The sequence below is a fragment of the Moschus berezovskii genome, chromosome 14 (assembly GCF_049115385.1).
Source record: "Moschus berezovskii isolate FMDL1 chromosome 14, NW_MosBer_1.0, whole genome shotgun sequence".
In the NCBI taxonomy this organism is placed as follows: Eukaryota; Metazoa; Chordata; class Mammalia; order Artiodactyla; family Moschidae; genus Moschus; species Moschus berezovskii.
In genome coordinates this window covers 9,453,725-9,474,931 of record NC_142473.1, presented here as the reverse complement: position 1 = coordinate 9,474,931, position 21,207 = coordinate 9,453,725, and the positions used below count along the sequence as shown (strand labels likewise).

The following is a 21,207-nucleotide window of genomic DNA, read 5'->3' as shown; positions in this document are numbered from 1 at the left end:
TTCAATTCCTGGGTCAGGAAGATCCCCTGGAGAGGGAAATGTCAATCTACTCCAGTGTTCTTGCCTGGAAAATCCCATGGAGAGAAGAGCCTGGTGGGCTAAAGTCCATGGGGTCACAAAAGAGTTGGACATGACTTAGTGACTAAGGAACCACAACAACAACATGGGAGCACCTGTTAACAGATATACAAGGAGACATACAAGGAGACATTGACAGTAACACAATAATAGCGGAGGACTTCAACACCATACTTACATGAATGGACAGACCATCCAGGCAGAAATCAAAAGGAAATTCAAGGCTTAAATGATGAATTAAATCAGATTAGCTTAATTGATATTTATAGAACAGTCCATCTGAAAGCAGTGGAATATTCATTCTTTTTAAGTGCACATGGAGCATTCTCCAGGATAGATCACATGCTAGGCCACAAAGCAAGCATCAGTAAACTTACAAAGATTGAATCATATAAACAGGGGTCCCAAACCCCCAGGCTGAGGACCGGTACTGGTCTGTGGCCTGTTAGGAAGTGGGCCACACAGCAGGAAGTGAGTGGCAGACAAGTGAGTGAAGCTTCATCTGCCATTCCCCATTGCTTTCCATCATTCACATTACCACCTGAACCATGCCCACCTTCCACCTGCCCTGTCCACGGAAAAACTGTCTTCCACAAAACCAGTCCCTGGGGCCAAAAAAGTAGGGGACCACTGATATAAAGCACTTTTTCCATTCACAATACTATGAGAATAGAAATCAACTACAAGATTTGCGCAAAAAAAGCACAAACACATCAAGGCTAAACAATATGCTACTAAACAACCAATGGATCACCAAAGAAATAAAAGAGGAAATAAAACAAAATACCTAGAGACAAATGAAAGTGAAAACACAATGATCCAAACCCTGTGGGATGCAGCAAAAGCAATTCTAAGAGAGAAGTTTATAGTGACACAAACTTACCTCAGGAAACAAGAAAAATCTCAAATAAGCAACTTAACCTTATACCTAAAGCAACTAGAGAAAGAAGAACAAACAAAAGCCAAAGTTTGTAGAAGGGAAGAAATCATAAAGATCAGAGCAGAAATATTGAATAAATGAAATGGAGACAAAGAAAACATAGAAAAGATCAATAAAACTAAAAGCTGGTTCTCTGACAAAATAAACACAATTTATAAATCTTTATCCAGACTCATCATGAGAAAAAGGAAGAGGGCCCAAATTAATAAAATTAGATATGAAAAAGGAGAAGTTACAGCCAATACCGTGGAAGTATTAAAGACCATAAAAGACTACTACAAGCAATTATATGCTGATAAAATGGGCAACCTAGAAGAAATGGACAAATTCTTAGAAAGAAATCTTATAAAACTTATAAAGCTAAACCAGGAAGAAATTTAAAGAAAAATGAATAGATGAATTACAAATACTGAAATTGAATCTATGATTTAAAAACTCCCAACAAACAAAAGCCCAGCACCAAACTGCTTCACAGGCAAATTCTATTGCACATTTAGAGAAGAGTTAACACTTACCTTCTGAAATGCCTCCAAAAAATCGCAGAGAAAGGAAAACTCCCAAATTCATTTTATAAACCATCTTCTTGATACCAAAACAAGAAAAAGATACCACACAAAAAGACCAGAAATAAACCCATGCATCTATGGTCAATTAATCTATGACAAAGGTGGCAAGAATATACAATGGAGAAAACATAGTTTCTTCAATAAGTGGTGCTGGGAAAACTGGACAGCAACATGTAAAAGAATAAAATTAGAATATTCTCTAGTATCACACACAAAAATAAACTAAAAATGGATTAAAGACTTAACTGTAAGACTAAATTCTATAAAATTTGTAGAGGAAAACATAGCTAGAGCACTCTTTGACATAAATTGCAGCAATATCTTTTTGAATCCATCTCCTATAGTAATAGAAATAAAAAAGTAAACATACAGAATCTAATTAAACATAAAAGATTTTGCACAGCAAAGAAAATCATAAACAAAATAAAAAGACAAACTACAGAATGGGAGAAAACATTTGCAAAGAGAAACAATCCAACCAAAAAATGGGCTAAGGATCTAAACAGACATTTCTCCAAAGAAGATGTACAGATGGCCAAAAGGCAAACAAAAAATGCTCACCATTGTTAATGATATTAGAGAAATGTAAATCAAAACTACAATGAGGTATCACTTTACACCAGGCAGAATGGTCAGCATCAAAAAGTCTAAACAATAGAGAGAGTATGGGAAAAATGGAACAATCTTACACTGTTGCTGGGAATGTATATTGCTACAGTCCCTATGGAGAACAATAAGGAGGTTCCTTAAAAAACTAAAAATAGAGCTATATATAATCCTGCAATTCCACTTCTGGGTGTATAACTGGGGAAAAACAACTTTAAATTGTGCATGCACTTTGATATTCACTGCGGCACTGTTTACAGAAGCCAAGACATGGACGCAACATAAGTATCCATCAACAGATGAACGGGTATGGAAGATAGAATATATATATGTATATGTATATAATGGGACATTTCTCATCCTTAAAACAAGTAAAATAATGCCATTTGTAGCTACATGGATGAAACTAGAAATTATCATACTAAGTGAAGTAAGCCAGACAGATGAAGACAAATAACATATGATATAGCTTATATGTGGACTCTTAAAAGACTGATACAAGTGAACTTACATACAAAAAGAATTAGACTCATGGATACAGCAAACAAATTTATGGTTACCAAGGGGAAAGGGAGAGAAGGATAAAATAAGAGCTTTTGATGAACATATACACACTACTATATATAAAATAGATAACCAACAAGGACCTACTGTATAGCGCAGGGAACTATACTCAATATTTTATAATAATCTATAAAAGAAAAGAATCTGAAAAAAATATATGCATGTATAACTGAATCACACTGCTGTATTCCTTAAACTAACACAACTGTAAATCAACTATGTGTGTTCAGTTGTGTCTGACTCTTTGCAACGCCATTGCCTGCAGCTCACCAGGCTCCTCTGTCTATGCGATATTCCTGGCAAGAATACTGCGTTGCCATTTCCTGGTCCAGGGTATCGTCTCAATTCAGGGAAAGAACCCATGTCTCCTGCTTCTCCTGCATTGCAGGTAGATTCTTTTCTACTGAGCCACCAGGGAAACCCACTATACTTCAATTAAAAAAATAAAAGAACAATTGCAGGATATTTTGAAAATGGTAGTGAAATAAACAGGTCATATTAATAGTCTGTAATCTGATCTTGGGTAAGGAGGGCAAAACAGTGGAGTTTATTGATACTAAAGACTTGCTGATAGATATTTAACTGCATTGTTTAGCCAGGAACCAAAGCTGTATCTGGAACATAGTTAGGCTCAATAAATATTTGTTGACTAGACAGATAGATGTCATGGTTGTGCAGAATTTATCTAATCATCAGTTTTCACATTCTCTTTACTAAAGAACAGCATCTAAGTCATCAGGTTTGAGCAGAAGTCACTGGTAACATTCCTGACGCTTGCTGCCAGTCCGGTGAGCTCCTTGCAGCAGGGTCGTGTGTTATTCATCTATGTATTCTCGGGATCAGCCAGTCCTGGCACATCTGGGGCTTGATTCAAGTCTGTTAAGCTTTTTTTGTTGTTGTTGGACCCTTCTGCCTTCATTCCACACCTGCTTGACTGATCCTCTCGGTCTTTCCTTTTTAGGAGACACGGTCACCTCTTTGCTGACTGTAATCCAGCAAGAGTTGATGGGCCCTTTCATTTTCCACTCTCTTCACCCCTGACTTTCCTTGACTCTTCTCTTCTCTGTCACTCTGTGCCCTAGTTTCAGGAGGAGGGGGTGTCTTTTTTCTTTCAGTCTTTTGATCTGGGTTAAAATGATGCTTCTCTTCCCTGAGAATGGGCACTGTGGTGCAGCGAAAGAAGCAATGGGTGCTTGAGACCTTATTTTATTATTAGGTGTGTGACCTTGTATGAGTCACTTAATTTTTCTGAGGCTAAATTTCTTCTTGTCAAATAAGAATGAAAATAATAACTGCTAACATTTCAAAGGATCAATTGAGACAATGCATATGAAAGTGTTTTATAAACTCTGGACTACTCTTACAATTATTTGTTCAGTTCAGTTCAGTTCAGTTCAGTCGCTCAGTCGTGTCCGACTCTCCGCGACCCCATGAATCACAGCACGCCAGGCCTCCCTGTCCATCACCAACTCCCGGAGTTCACTCAAACTCATGTCCATCGAGTCGGAGATGCCATCCAGCCATCTCATTCTCGGTCGTCCCCTTCTCCTCCCACCCCCAACCTTTCCCAGCATCAGAGTCTTTTCCAGTGAGTCAACTCGTCGCATGAGGTGGCCAAAGTATTGCAGCTTCAGCTTTAGCATCAGTCCTTCCCATGAACACCCAGGATTGATCTCCTTTAGAATGGACTGGTTGGATCTCCTTGCAGTCCAAGGGACTCTCAAGAGTCTTCTCCAACATCACAGTTCAAAAGCATCAATTCTTCGGCGATCAGCTTTCTTCACAGTCCCACTCTCACATCCATACATGACCACGGGAAAAACCATAGCCTTGACTGGACAGACTTTGTTGGCAAAGTAATGTCTCTGCTTTTTAATATACTATCAAGGTTGGTCATAACTTTCCTTCCAAGGAGTAAGCGTCTTTTAATTTCATGGCTGCAATCAGCATCTGCAGTGATTTTGGAGCCCCAAAAAATAAAGTCTGACACTATTTCCACTGTTTTTCCATCTATTTCCCATAAAGTGATGGGACCAGATGCCATGATCTTTGTTTTTTGAATGTTGAGCTTCAAGCCAACCTTTTCACTCTCCTCTTTCACTTTCATCAGGAAGCTTTTGAGTTCCTCTTCACTTTCTGCCATAAGGGTAGTGTCATCTGCATATCTGAGGTTATTGATATTTCTCCCAGCAATCTTGATTCCAGCTTGTGCTTCTTCCAGCCCAGCGTTCCTCATGATGTACTCTGCATATAAGTTAAATAAGCAAGGTGACAATATACAGCCTTGACGTACTCCTTTTCCTATTTGGAACCAGTCTGTTCCATGTCCAGTTCTGACTGTTGCTTCCTGACCTGCATACAGGTTTTTCAAGAGGCAGGTCAGGTGGTCTGGGATTCCCATCTCTTTCAGAATGTTCCACAGTTTATTGTGATCCACACAGTCAAAAGCTTTGGCATAGTCAATGAAGCAGAAATAGATGTTTTTCTGGAACTCTCTTGCTTTCTCCATGATCCAGTGGATGTTGGCAATTTGATCTCTGGTGCCTCTGTCTTTTCTAAAACCTGCTTGAATATATGGGAGTTCACGGTTCACATATTGCTGAAGCCTGGCTTGGAGAATTTTGAGCATGACTTTACTAGCGTGTGAGATGAGTGCAATTGTGCAGTAGTTTGAGCATTCTTTGGCATTGCCTTTCTTTGGGACTGGAATGAAGACTGATCTTTTCCAGTCCTGTGGCCACTGCTGAGTTTTCCAAATCTGCTGGCATATTGAGTGCAGCACTTTCACAGCATCATCTTTCAAGATTTGAAATAGCTCAATCGGAATTCTATCACCTCCACTAGCTTTGTTCGTAGTGATGCTCTCTAAGGCCCACTTGACTTCAAATTCCAAGATGTCTGACTCCAGGTGAGTGATCACGCCATTGTGATTATCTTCGTCATGAAGATCTTTTTTGTTCAGTTCTTCTGTGTATTCTTGCCACCTCTTGTAAATACTTTAAAAAGACATGTTTTCACTCTACAAATTTATTAATTATTAATTATGTAATAGAGTTTATGAATAGAACTAAATTTTCTAAATTTTTCTCATTAATAAAATTTTTGTCAGTGGAAACTTTGAAACACAAACAGTTGGGGCTTCCCTGTGGCTCTGGGGTAAAGAACCTGCCTGCTAATGCAAGAGATGTGGGTTCAATCCCTGACTTGGAAGGATCCCTTGGAGAAGGAAATAGCAACCCACTCCATTATTTTGGCCTGAGGAAATCCCTTGGACAGAGAAAACTGGAAGGCTATAGTACATGGGGTTGAAAAGTGTCAGACACAACTTAGCGACTAAACAACAACAAGGAATGAACCCAGATCCTGAGGAATGAAACGGCACAGGGCAATGGTGGGCTTCCTAGGTGGCACTAGTTATAAAGAACCCCCCTGACAGTGCAAGAGGCAGAAGAGATGAGGGTTTGATCCCTGGGTCAGGAAGACTCCCTGGAGGAGGGCATGGCAACCCACTCCAGTATTCTTGCCTGGAGAATCCCATGGACAGAGGATCCTGGCGGGCTACAGTTCCTAGGGTCGCAAAGAGTTGGACACGACTGAAGCAACTTAGCACACATGCAGAAAGGGTGATGGTATAGATCATTCATTTGAAAATCTTGTTAATAATAAGGAGTTAAGACAATAACTGGAAGAGGCAGCAGAGTCAAATGAAGATTTTTCAGTCTGAGAAATACCTGGGAACATTTGAAGGCATAAAAAGGAGCCGTTGAGGAGAAAGAAATGCAAAGCTCCATCAGAAGGAGAGACAATAAAATCAGTAACCTCTCCTGTTATTAATAGATGAGTCCATTGGAACTTTGCATTTTCCAGATTTTCATGGGCTTGAGGAAAGTGTGCACAACTAAAGAGGAAGTCTTCCTCCTTCAGTCTCCCTGAGGATATTTCTTTTATGGCTATAAGGTTGCATCACTGAAAGTCAACACATGGCATTGTATTTACTTAGATTGATTCTCTGTTATGTATTATGAATTCAGACAAAGAGGCAGAAGGTGTACAAAGATTGCTGATTCACTGTCATTTCTTCTGAAACCCCTCCTTCTGATTAAGGATGAGGTGTGTGTAGCTGAAGTTTCTCTTCAAACAGAACATTTGAATGTACCCATATCCATTTATACACTGTGGAGAATATGCAGCAGTCTCACAGTGACTTTAAAAGGCACTGCATTCCATCATGTTTTAGAAACAAACTGTGTGGTTATTACATGCACAGCCTGAAATGTCTCATCAACAGATTATTGTTAGTGATGGGGAATTCCAGGCTGGCGGGTGGGAGAGAACAGGCGAGGTTGCCATGATGGCTGTGGCTGAAAGAATTCTTTGTTCTTTGTCCAGACTTAGCAAGCCCTTGGGGACTTTTGGTGACAGCCGGTAGGGGATCAGGGCCATGTGAGTCCAGCTCTGCACAGCACCTACGAGGCAGCAGGGCAGGGCGCTTAGGAGCACAGCCTCCGGCACAGGACTGTGGGTGTGGGCCCCAGCTTCAAACACGACCAGCCTTGTGAGCGTGAACAAGGTGTTCATCTTTTCTATGTCTAATAAAAAGGGAGTAATGATAATTCATACCTTACAGGGCTGCTGTAAGGAGTTGATAACAAAATACTTAGCACCAAGTACTGAACACATTGAAGTCACGACAAATATCAGGCAACATCTACTTTTGCAAAGGAAGAAGAGAGGTTCAAGGTCCCATGGTGGGTTAGTGGCAGCTGCAGTGCTGAAAGGGTCACTCCTGGCTCCCTGTCCTCTTTCTAGTTCTTCCTAGTTCTTTGGAATTATCTGCCCTTATCACAATAGCTCCTCAGATCCTGAGTGGAAGAAGATGAGAAGGCGATGGCTGAGCAGATGTAAGTTAATGAGCCATCTTTCTTCCCCTAGTTTCTTCCCTGCTTACTCCTTTCTAAATGTCCCTTATATCTATGCTTCTCTTTCTATTCTCTTACATTTCATATACATTCACATTTGATGTTTCATCAAAGGATATATTATCTCCAGTTAGTTGTTAGAAATTGTTGAATGTTCATAGTTTGATAAATGGTAAGTTTAAAAATAGTTTCTTTTAGTTTTTAAAGAAAATATAATTGTGTGAAGGGCTGTCTTTGACTTCACTGTCTCCTTTGCCTCTATCACAACCACTGATAATATCAAAAGAACAAGCTACTTGCTGTGCTGGGGTACAAGTGCTACACCCCTCATCAGGACAGCACAGAGTCAGATGGAGCCGACGTCACGTTGCACGGTGTCTGGGGCTCTCCTGCTCTGCACCTTGCCTATCACTCCTGGCTCAATGACTACCGATTCCACTTTGGTTTACTTTTTGGTAGTGAATAATAAAAACAAAGTAAATAATCAGCAAGTCTTAGGAAAAAAAATCAGTCGAAACAGGTAACAATTAAAAATACCTCTGGTTGTTTCCAAGCCTTCATCCATTGTACATATTTTGGATTCCCCTTCCTTTTATTGAGCCCTCACAAGTTTGGCACGTGACTTGCCCAGTGTCACCTGATCAGTAAGAAGCATAACCAGAATTCAAACCAACATAGCCTAAGGCTAAAGACTGGATTTCTGGGTTTTCCTCTTACCTGCTTTGAAAAGTAGACGCCCATCCATTGTTGAAGATTTAGTTCAGCTGTTTCTAACTTTTTAAAAATTGGAAACAATCCAGATGTTCATTAGTTTGGGACTGGTTAAATAAGAAGGATAGATCTATACACTGGGATAATATAAACATATATTAAATAAAGATGAAAATTAAAGTTCATTGACATGGAAAAAATGAGAGATAACTGAGTGAAAAAGTTTGCAAATCAGCACATCCAGCACATTACAAAGTCTTACTTTTGTGGATATCCCTGTCTCCCTCTCATATTTATGATAAATCTCTACCCAGAGAAAAAGTCTGGAAGGATATTCAATAACATGTTTAACAATATGATTACTCTGTGTTATGGGCTGAATGTCTGTGGCTTCCCATCATTCATTGTAACCCCCAGTGTGACGGGACCAGTGGGAGGTGATTAGGGCTTGATAAGGTCATGAGGGCAGGGCTGATAGAATTAGTGTGCTTTTATAGAAAGAGACATCAGAGCCTTTTCTCTTTCTGTATAAATACACCTGGGGCACACAGCGAGATGGCAGTGCTGTTTGGATGTTTCTTGGTAGCTCAGACGGTAAAGCGTTGGCCTACAATGCGAGAGACCCGGGTTCGATCCCTGGGTCAGAAAGATCCCCTGGAGAAGGAACTGGCAACCCACTCCAGTATTCTTGCCTGGAAAATCCCATGGACAGAGAAGCCTGGTAGGGCTACAGTCCATAGAGTCGCAAAGAGTTGGACACAACTAAACGACTTCACTTTCTTTCTTTCACTTTCCTTCATCTAACCTTGAGGTGTGCAAAGGCCAGGGGACTGTTGATCTGTCTTTACAGGCCCAGGTACTGTGACGGTGTTAGCACCCTACATAAGTTCAACACACACACTTTTCCAATGAAGAAAAAGAATAAGTAATGTCACACATGCTTATGCCTGAGTTACCTCTGCCTATTCTGATGTGGTTGAATTCTGTCCCCAATAAAGGGAGGAGTGAAGGTGAGAGTTGGGAGGTTTCATTTTGTCTAAGGACAGAAGTAATTACAGAATAACTGGTAGCCATGTTCCCAGAGACAGCACAGTGGGAGGGAAATAGGAACAATGCAACTTTAATTTATGAGCTTTCCAACAAATCTTCATGCTTAGCCTTAGTCACTGTCTACTTCTCCTCATGGGGCTCCCAGCTGTGGCTGGTGAGTCCCTCCAGCTTGGCCTTGCCCACCACTTCCCTCAGCCTCACTCAAGCACAGTGGTTAGAGATTTTATTACTTTGTTTTTACCAGTGATAGAAAACAATAAAACTGTCCAAAACATTGACATCTGTCCAGGTGTTATTACCTGCACTAACTATTCTCGTGAAGCAGATTGCTGTCTTCTCTACTTCAAGCCATTTAGGCCTAGCAATAGTTACTATTGGTATTAGTCAACCATACTTAGCATTCCTTCATGTCTGCACACCTGCATTTTAAAAATTCATATTATTTGTATGCTCTGGGTCTATTCTTCATAACTATAAACAAGACACCTTTCAAATGGGCAGCTTATTTAAAGCTTTACTCTTTATTTCAACCTCACTTACTATCAGAAGCCTACAACTCATAGACAGGCCTTAGATAGGAGAAAAATAAAGGATTTTTCTCCAAAGATTGAATTATCAAAGTTGCTAACACATTGTTTACTAATGCCTGCACCTGATTAATAAGAATCACTGCCACTTTCTTAGCAGCTGCCCAAAGTATTCAAATTATTTTTCTTCGTATGTCTAGAAGAATATTGTTTTCTGACTCTAATTTTAATAAATGAAAATAATCCTCTCCTAATTGATTCTATTAAATGTCTTTTAATCAGGAGCATTTTCACTAGAATTTTTACTTCCAACAAGATTACTCCAACAACTATTGACATATAACTCTGCCCTACCACCTAAAATGAGCAGCTTTGCTGTAACTCTCTCAAGTTTTATTCTAGTACTTGAATTTAACTTTATAACACAAAAACTTTATAAAACTTTATAAACTTTTTATAACTTTATAAAACCTAAAATTTAATACCTATCTTTGTGCTAATCTCTCAGTCGTATATGACTCTTTGGGATCCCTCTAACAGTAGCCCACCAGGCTTCTCTGTCCATGGGATTCTCCAGGCAAGAATATTAGAATGGGTTGCCAGTCCCTTCTCCAGGGGATCTTCCCGACCCAGAGATCAAACCCGGATCTACTGCATTGTAGGTTTATTTACTGACTGAATCCCCAGAGAAGCACCTGCATGAATTTTCCAGCCTCTTTAGATTTTTCCAGTTATCACTCACTGCCTGTCACCATCCATCCACCTTTCAGCAAGTCAAAAATCAGCATCATTATTATTACACTTAACTTGGTTAGAAAAATGTATTACTAAAGCCTACTTCTTATCTTCAAATAAAAACTTCCACATTAATTTCAAAACAAAAAGTTTTAATTTTCTCCTTTTCCCTTATTACACTAATGTTAAACTTACGTCTACTTAATTTCCATGAGTAATCTCCATAACAACAAAATTACTAAAAAATAAAGATCAACAACCAGCCATCACTAATCATAGCTATATCTGCAGCTATTCCCATAGTATCTTCACTAAAAATCCAGCATCTCCAGTATCATGAATTACTCAGTCTCCTATGCCATAAAAGTCAAATACCAATGTCATCTCACTGTTTTTTATGACTCACAGAACTACTGAAACTTCTATTAATAAGCCCAAAAGAAACATTCCTAAAACAACAATAATAGAAACTCAAACCTCAGGGTATTCTTTTAGTAGCTACAGCTGTAGTATAACAAGGAAGTCACCAATATTCCCTCTCTTTCTGTGCTTTCTGACAACTGACAGTTGAAAAGTCAAGAGGCCTTGAGAAACAAGGGTTTAGGAAGAATACTAAGTTTAGACCTCTCCACCCATCTGTCTATGTGCCTGATTATCCATCCGTGAATCCATCCATCCATGCAACAACCTATCTGTCCATCTTTCCGTCTACCCAACCCTCTTTGACAAATATTTATTGAGAATATACTATGGACTCTCAGTAGGGATACAGAGGTGAATAAAGTAGAAATCAGATAAATCTGGGCTGATGTCATAACTCAGTCACTTAATACAACTGTGTTACCTTGTAAAGTTTTGTGTCTCTTGAGCTTCTGTCTTCATCTGTAAATTTGGGATTCTAACTCTGCTTCACAGTGAAAAGGATTAGAAGAAATACTGGATTTATATAGAAAACAGCCCAGTGGCAAGAGCATCATAGGTACCCCACAAACAGTAGTTTTGGCGATTCTGTGTCTCCCCAAAGTCCTGCCTCCCCTCTGACTGTCAACACAGGATAGCACCTCTGCATGATCATCACCCACGGCAGCGACAAGGTCCAATGTGTGCCTGGGCACGTGGCTGAGGCCTGGTGAGAGCTGGGGGCATGTGTCAGGCTTACCGGTCCCTGAAGAGCAGGAGCTCCTTCCCTAGCATCGTCACAGCATCAAAGGATAAGCTGGAGTCACAGAGGTCGGGGATGGACGGATTATGAGGGGGGCCATGGGGCGCGGTGGGCTTCCCTGGGAATGCTCTCCGAGGTCCTAGGAATCAAAGTGACTTGGTCAAAATGGTACCAAGAATGCAGTCTGTACACTTCTGCTCCAGGGACCCACTTCCAGTGCATTTTACAAGGTCACAAACAGCGTGGCTGTCGATGACATGAGGACCTGGGTTTGAATCCTGGCTTCATTAGTTGCTGACTCCTATGATGGTGGTTCAGTTGCTAAATCATGTCCGACTATGGCGACCCCATGGACTGTAGCCCACTAGGCTCCTCGGTCCATGGGATTTTCCAGGCAAGAGTACTGGAGTGGGTTGCCATTTCCTTCTCCATGGGATCTTCCCAACCCAGGAATCGAACCCAGGTCACCTGCATTGCAGGCAGATTCTTTACTGACTGAGCTACGAGGGAAGACTCATGTGATACAGATGAATAATTCAACCTCTCTATGCCTGTTTCCTCACAGTAAAGTGGGGGAAGGCAATAATGGTGCCTACCTCACAAGGTTTCTGTGAGAATTAAATATCTGAAAAGCACTTTTAGTGGAGTGCTTGACACATAATAAAAGTTCCAAAAAATGGCAGCTATTATTTTATTATTATGAAAATTTCTTTGATAGCTATAGATGTTTCAAATAGGAATCTTATTTTGAAAATTTCCTTTTTTGTTGTTGTTGTTGTTATTAAGTACTCTTGCTCTCAATAAGATTATATCTTTCTTGTGTGTTTTCTTATTTTTGAATAGCTTCTGGGTGTCCTACCCCGTGCATAAGCTTTTTCTTAGGTGTCCAGGAGAGGCTGAGCAAATTCTAGGGGCCCTGAAGTACCAAGGAGGTGTTTACCATTTAAAGGCACCTTCTGGTAGATCCTCTTGGAACACAGGACCCTGCCTTTGGGGGACTGCTGTTGAGTTTTCATCTCCCGTTCTGTTCCTGAGGACTGTCTGCCAACGACAGAGGAGTGAGCTGGGGCTGCCTAAGCCACTGCTCCCAGCAGGTCCCTGTGCTGAATCAAGTCTTGTTGCCATAGCTGGGGATCAGGGAAGGAGTGAGACAGCACAGGGCAGGGGTGAGGTGGGTAAGACCCAGGTGGAGAAGGGTCAGCAATAGGATGAAGATCAGAGGTTGGGGTGAGGCTTTGGGAAAAGATCAGAAAGTGGAAAGAGGTTGGATCAGAAATACGCTGCCATTTTTTGAACACTTCCTAACTCTCCAAGCACTCTGCTGAAGCTCAGGGTGGTAAGGTGGTCAGCAGTAGGTGAGGCTTGTGCCTCTCGGAGATATAAAACCATGTTTCTGTATTTTGTTCACTTGCGGAAAAACGGCCTTGTCAAAATATAAACTTCCTCCCCTGAGGAACAGTGGCTGTCAGAATGGTAGTGACGCTCCAGGGCACAAAGACCCATAACGGTAGGCACAGAGCTGGAGTGGGTTCTTCTTGGGGGCCACAGGAGAAGGGCATGACCACCCACTCCGGTATTCTCATCTGGAGAATTCCGTGGACAGAGGCCGCAGTCCATGGGGTCACAAAGAGTCAGACATGACTTAGTGACTGAGCATGCATTCCTTGATGGCTGCAGGAAGGGTTTTAAACTGGAGCCCTAGCTTGTTAAATGGAGAGATTCACAGTTGTTTTTTTTTCCTGTCACTCAAGAGAGATGCAAACTGGCATAGACCCCTGCCCCCACTCTGAAGGGAAACAGCTGGCTGAACACTTCTTGAAATGAAATTTGTCTTTTATGTGCCTCAGGTGAAATCTGACTGCAGCTGTGTGTACCTATGTCTAAACAACAGATGAACTGGCCAGATGCGGGAAGGCAGGAGGAGCTGGGTTCCACAGGCCTTTCTCTAGGCTGAGCGGAAGAGCAGGAGTGACTGCAAGTAAACGCTGAATGAGCAGGTTCCGAGGCTTACAGGAAAGGCAGCTTCCTAGATTCTCCAGCTTTTTACCCATCAAACAAACAAAATGTCAAGGTCTAGTGATGTTTCAAGATTTCTTCTCATGGATGAATGGACTTGTCTTTCTGTTCAGGAAAATGGGATATAGAGTTCCTAATAATCCTTTATCACCTTTAAAAGAATGCTAACATTTCAGATAATTTTGGGATAGTTACTGTCTTTGAACCTCAGCTTTCTCAACTATAAAATGCAGAAAACATTTTATATCCCTCAGGCTGGTGATGAGGATGGTATGTGATGACTCATATGAACATGATTTGTAAACTGCAGATCAGTTATATGACTAAATGGTACAGTTATTACCAACATTAATATTTTTAGGAAGATAAGGTCCATTCCCTTCTCCAGAGGATCTTCCTGATCCAGGGATCAAACCTGGATTTCCAGTATTGCAGGCAGATTCTTTACTGTCTGAGCCACCAGGAAAGCCCTGAGATAAGATCACTTATTTGCAAAAGGATAAAAACTATATATATGAACTATAAAAAAGTCCATCCTCTTCCAATATCTATCCCCTGATCAATGCTCAAAATACACACAAATGATTGTATTTTCTATGGCCATCGAGAGACCAATACGCTCTGGAGGAAAGATGTAAAATTTAAATATTCATCTTACAAAAGAAAGCAATACTCATATGCGGTAAATAAGTTCTTCCTAAAAGGGGATAGTTGGGGCTGTGGTTTCTAGCTTAATCTTCATCTATGCAGGTTAACAGCTGGCAGAGTACACTTTGCCATGAGACCAAATGCCTGTCACTTTCAGGGTCTGTAGTCAAAAAAGTGTAGCGACTGTACCATACAGTGCCTGGATCCCCTTCACGTCGTCCTTGGGGAGATGGAACCCATAGGGATTCTGATACTTATAAGTTGGGTACATCAATGCTGACGGGTCTGTGGAATGGGCCAGGCCCAGTGCATGGCCAAACTCATGAGCAGCAACGGTGAATAAATTGAAACCTAGATGATACGAGAGAGGAAAAGACAGCATCAACACAGAGTATTATTTTCACTGTTTCCTGCCTTCACAGGAAAATTTATGCTAAATCATAGTCTATTCATTTTCTTTTCAGAACTGGGTTATTATAATATTGGTAGGGTGTTCTGGCACTTAGCTTTGCTGACTTTAGCCTAGTTCTTCCCCCCTTGGCGAGGAGGGGCTTGGGGTAGAGAATGATGGAAATGTAAATCCAGTTATTTTGTTAATGGTCAGTGGTGCTCCGTAAAGAAGGGCTTCTGCACTAACAGAGGCAGTAAAACCTAGATTTAGTCCACGCATGCTTTACTGGGTCCCCGTATGCTCTCTTTTATCCACCCATGTTTCACACTGGAGATTTCCAGATGACATGCATGATGTTCTAGAAATTTTAACCATCCCCATTGCACTTCTCAGTAAAGTACTAATTCTTCTCAGGTCATTTCTGAAAGTAGCCTATTTCCAAGTACAAGTAAGAAACAAAAAATACTACGTAGTTGAAGAAAAATGCTGCTTTGTGTTGAGTAGGGGATTGCTGATTCTCGAGATTATACCCTGTGAACCAGAGATCAGACAAATCTACAGCACGACTGAGGGTGGATCTTTTCCCTTATGGTGTTCCCTTTTGGATTTTTGGCTTACTTGTTTTTCCTAGCCAGCCCCCCTAGTTAAAGGGTGGCTTGGGACGTTGAACCTCAAGGTTTCATGATGGAGGCCCAGAAGAAGGTACAATATTTTCCAGGTTATGGTGAATTGTGCATATATACCATTCGTTCCCATAGTCCACTTCTCAGCATTGTCGAAATGTGTATCTCCTCCCAGGCCTTCTCCAGGTGCAAATGCATGGGCTAGAGTCCCTCGAGGCCCATCAAATGGATAGGAATCCCCGTGATCTAGACATATGGGGCAAAATGCCAACAGGATTTAGTCCTTCTAGCAAATTTTGAGAGGTACATAATATCACAGGGAATGGACAACTTTTTGAATAGCATTGGCATTTCTCATACAAATAGATTTACTTTTCAATGTTCCTGTTTTTATAAGAGGAATCTCACATACCAAAGAGTGATCTATTAAAATAAAAAAAGCGATATTTTGTATTTTAAAGAGTGAGCATTAAAAGCTAAAAAATATGGTCTTTTGTTATTGTATTTGTTGTACTGTCTATTAATTGGCACAAGGCCTACTGTAGACTATGACCATCCCGCAGATCACAAAAGGAGAAAGGCAGATGGTTATTCAGCCACCATCTTGTCCACTCACTGGACTGTGAACGTGTTGGCAGAGTGATTTCAATGCATCATTTAGGGGGTGGCAGTGAGGGAACGACAAATTAGGAGTTTGGGATTAACGTATACACATTTCTATGTATAAAATAGGTAACTGACAATGAACTACTGTATAGCACAGGGAACTATACTCAACATTTTTGAGTATAGTATAGTACATTAACCTATAAGGAAAAAAATCTGAAAAAGAACATATAGATATATATGAATTACTTTGCTGTACAAAGAAAACTAACACAGCACTGTATATCAAGTATATGTCAGAAAAAATTGCTAACAAAAAGCAAAACAAAAATACCATCCGGCTTAGACATGATAGAAAATTGGACAAGTGTGTGCTTTCTGTTTATATAACCCAATATAATTTAAGGACATGTCAAAAAAAGAAAGAAAAATTTTCTGTAATTTTATTATACTTTCATGCATAAAACTCCTGAAAGCAAGAGACGTATTTATAAAATTACAGCTTTTAAAGCTTGATAGGCTTTTGTTTTAGTATCTATATTTACTTAAAAGTTCATTACAAAATAATAGAAAAGGAGAAAGAATAAAATGAGGGATATTATAGAATACATTTCACAGATTTTCAGGATTTTGGTGAGAATACCTTGTTTTATTTAAAACCAACAAAACAGAGTTCTGGTGTGCCATTCCCCAAGTTTCAGGGCAGTGTTATTTAATCAGGACATTCCCTGAGGTCCTGGTTAAATGGCAGCAGAGTGCCCAGTCCATTTGTTTTAGGGAACAGAGCACCAGCTTGAAAGATCAAGAGAGAGCCAGATGTTAACTCCATCACCCCCAAAGCTGCTCCAAGCCACACTTCCCTGCCGCTTCCCTGGGGGTGGCCTTGACCCTGTAGGAGGGGCTAGACCCACTGTGAGCCAGTCACCCCAGGGCCACCTCTCAAGGGCTCCAGCTCAGGACTTGCTTGATCCTCTCTCCCACCTTCTATGCATGTCTCTCCCCAGTGACATCAGATTAAAAATAGGAAACACTTTAAAGAGGACACTTAGAAAGGTTATCTGTGGAGGGAAAGAGGCGGGGATACTCACCTTGACTCTGAGAAAGCTGAGGGGAAAGGACTTACACGGCCTTTCCTTCATTTACTACTAGACCCTTTTCTCTGAAATAGGGGTGAGTGAGGGATGGAGTGTGCAGGCTGGTGGCAGGCCTGGCAACTCCACCAACAGGCGTCTGAAGTGTGGGCCAGACAGCAGCGACAGCCGCCCTCCTAACCACCGCTGCCCTGGAAAGCTGCAGGAGCTCTGTGGGACTGACTCTCAGAGAGGATTCAGAAGGGGCAGATCCTCAGCTAATATGAAGGGGAGTGATGGACATCATTGTGGGGATGGGGTGAGGGCAGAGGGCCTCCCAGCCATAGAGAAGCTAAGCCTGACAGAACTTGTTCCTGATGGGGCAATGACACAGCGAAAATGGATTATGATGAGGCCGTTCTGTAGCTCAGTCATGTGGAGAACTCCCCTGGCTCTGTTTTCTGACTAGATAAAGGTCATGACTTTGCGATGATCTCGGCCTCTGGCCTTCACAACTCTGAGAAGGTGCATGCTGGTCACATGGATTAAACATTGTATGAGGAAAATAACTGAAATATTTTCCTTCTGGAAAAAGTAGACAAAATCCAGGAACCACAGTACCTCCGGTTTCAAAAGAGATCATAATGTCTGCTTCACCCGCACTGACTCTGACAAAGTTCAGAGGGACGGCGCTGCTCCAGGCCCGCAGGGCCATCTCCATGGCTCTGTCCACTTCCGCAGGGGTCATGGAAGGGGTGTACTTGGATATTCTGTCAATACAGAAGCAACATGTTTCCTTTTAACAAGTGCTCCTAAGTGAAGAAAGTGGGACTTATGTAGAGTTCATATTGAAAATAAAAATAGTGATAAAAACAGTGAACATAAACCTACAATTTGGAGATTTTTCCTCCAAAATAATAATTCTTATTTTGCTTTCATCTTTATTACATTACTGAAACATGCTAACTTAAGAAAAATGAAGGGGGTAGAATGAAAAATTTGAGATTTCTGATGCTGAAGCAGTTTGACTTTTGTTGTTATTATACATCACTAATTGGAAAGAATAATACCTGTGTAACTTTATGAGTTGGCTTAAAGCTCAACATTCAGAAAACTAAGATCATGGCCTCTGGTCCCATCATTTCAAGGCAAATAGATGGGGAAAGAGTGGAAACAGTGTCAGACTTCATTTTTTTGGGCTCCAAAATCACTGCAGACGGTGATTGCAGCCATGAAATTAAAAGATGCTTACTCCTTGGAAGGAAAGTTATGACCAACCTAGATAGCATATTAAAAAGCAGAGACATTACTTTGCCAACAAAGGTCCGTCTAGTCAAGGCAATGGTTTTTCCCGTGGTCATGTATGGATGTGAGAGTGGGACTGTGAAGAAAGCTGATCACCGAAGAATTGATGCTTTTGAACTGTGGTGCTGGAGAAGACTCTTGAGAGTCCCTTGTACTGCAAGGAGATCCAACCAGTCCGTCCTAAAGGAGATCAGTCCTGGGTGTTCATTGGAAGAACTGATGCTAAAGCTGAAACTCCAATATTTTGGCCACCTCATGCAAAGAGTTGACTCACTGGAAAAGACTGTGATGCTGGGAGGGATTGGGGGCGGGAGGAGAAGGGGACAACAGAGAATGAGATGGCTGGATGGCATCACCGACTCGATGGAGGTGAGTTTGAGTGAACTCCAGGAGTTGGTGATGGACAGGGAGGCCTGGCATGCTGTGATTCATGGGGTCACAAAGAGTTGGACATGACTGAGTGACTGAACTGAACTGACTGAACTTTATGGATAGTTACAAGTCTGTTTTGCCTAACGAACGCGGTTTTAATTGAGAAGGGATCTTTTTCCCCTAAAGAGACCAAAATTTTTCAATTGTAAAAAGTGAAGACAAAGAGTTTTGAGGTTTTGCAAATTCTTTTTCAAAGACGAGCAGGTTTTCCCCAGGGCCATGGGGGAATGCTTTTTCTTAAAATAATGTACATCTTAAAAGAGGAAGTACTAGCTTGTCACAAGGATGCTCACTTGGGCTGAAAAAGGCTCAAGTCTTTCTTTCATCAAGTCCGGCTCTGACGATGACATTGGAAGGCATAAAAGTACAGGCCATTTTCAGTGGGTAGAGACAGTTGGTGTTTTTCTAGGACGTGCCACTCTGGAACCGAGGGGCTAGGGATTCTAAGCTATCATAAAGGAAGGGCAGAAGAAAGGAACTGCAACCTTGGGGAACTTGGTCTCAGGTTGAATAGTGGGGGCAGAGTTAGAAGCGAATTCGGTAAATGCCCACCTTGAGAGCCAGACAGATAGTCTACCTTCTCCAGGTCCTAGCCCTGGCCCTTGGACATAGTAGGTGCTTAGCAAACACTTGCTAAATGGATGAACTAATGAATAAAAGCTAGTGTTTTTTAGGGCCTACTCAGTTATTCTCAAAGTTTAGGAACTGTGATAACAACTCAGAAAGGTTGTTAAACACACAAGCGTGATCAAGAAATCTGCATTTTAACAAGTGTCCTAGGCTATTCTGATGCAGGTGGTGCAGTCTCAGCCACAAATCAACAGTGGTTGTCCCAGAGGCCCCAGAGGAAGGGACCATGTCCCACAGAGAGGAAGGGAAATAGCCAAACCCAGCAACTGAGAGGGAAGGAATATCTCTCACTCCAGGAACTGGGTCCAAGAGGAGGGAGCTAGAGTGTCCAGAGGGGGAGCCAGGAGTCTTAAAGGGACCAGTTAGTGTTTTCCGAGTCTGCCACTCCCACAGCATAATATGAATCTGTGATTTATCATGGCTCTGTATAGTTAGCATCCCCCAGTGCTCTCATATTATAGATAAATTATCCATCCCCACATAGCGGCCTGTGTGTGTGTTTTGGGCTGGAGAAAACAGGCATGGAGAAGGGATGGACCAGAAAGGAAGAGCACGTGGACAGAGATCCTCGAGACCGACACAGCCGATACAGCAGCAGTGATGACAGCTGATGTTCTGGGAACATACGCTAAGGGCTAGATCCGGTTCCGGGCACTTTTCCATGTGGTACGCCCGCTAACCCTTACAGCCACCTTCAGAGGCAATAGTATCACTCTATGTTTCATGACTAGTCAGGAACTGAGTCCAGTTTTTTATGGCTCCAAAGTTTATGCACATAAGCACTAGGCTATATTTTATCTTTTTCAGTCTTCTGCATGCTAAGTCACTTCAGTCGTGTCCGACGCTGTGCGACCCTATGAACTGTAGCCCACCAGGCTCCTCTGTCCATGGGATTCTCCAGGCAAGAATACTGGAGTGTGTTGTCATGCCCTCCTCCAGGGAATCTTCCTGACTCAGGGACTGAATCCCCATCTCTGACGTCTACCTGCTTTGGCAGGAGGGTTCTTTGCCACTGCCACCACCTGGGAAGCCCTTTCAGTCCTCTGTGTGTGTGTCAGTTGCTCAGTCCTGTCCAAGTCTTTGTGATCCAACAAACTATAGCCCAACAGGCTTCTCTGTTCATGGAAATCTCCAGGCAAGAACAACGGAGTGGATTGCCATTCCCTTCCTCCAAAGGGTCTTCCTGACCCAGGGATCGAACCCTGGTCTCCTGCATCGCAGGCACATTCTTTACCGTTTGAGCTACAGGGAACTCCTTTCAGTCCTTTGGGCTATGATGAAAGAAGTTATTCTGAGATCCAGTAGCTACACAGAGTGCTAAGGTAGTCTCTAGTTCCTTTTTTTTGGAGAAGGGGAGGGGAGAAGAAGGCGAGTTGTTCAGGAGGAAGTGGATGGTCAGTGTGGGTGTGTTGCGGGGTTTTGGGGACTGCCCAAAGAATATTACCACAAGAATGCTGCTGCTGCTGCTAAGTCACTTCAGTCATGTCCGACTCTGTGCGACCCCATAGATGACAGCCCACTAGGCTCCCCATCCCTGGGATTCTCCAGGCAAGAACACTAGAGTGGGTTGCTATTTCCTTCTCCAATGCATGAACATGAAAAGTGAAAGTGAAGTCACTCAGCCGTGT

The 21,207-nt window shown here is 41.8% G+C and overlaps 1 protein-coding gene across 1 annotated transcript in view; it reads right to left on the bottom strand.

Moving 5' to 3' along the window:
* Nucleotides 1–21,207, bottom strand: part of MMP20 (matrix metallopeptidase 20) — a 60,039-nt gene that overhangs the window by 28,672 nt on the left and 10,160 nt on the right. Inside the window, exons 3-6 of the mRNA XM_055422372.2 lie at nucleotides 17,834–17,982; nucleotides 15,657–15,782; nucleotides 14,712–14,873; nucleotides 11,856–11,997 (exon numbers count right to left, since the gene is read on the bottom strand). Coding sequence (XP_055278347.1) covers nucleotides 11,856–11,997; nucleotides 14,712–14,873; nucleotides 15,657–15,782; nucleotides 17,834–17,982 — 579 coding nt within the window. The remainder of the gene's footprint in view (nucleotides 1–11,855; nucleotides 11,998–14,711; nucleotides 14,874–15,656; nucleotides 15,783–17,833; nucleotides 17,983–21,207) is intronic.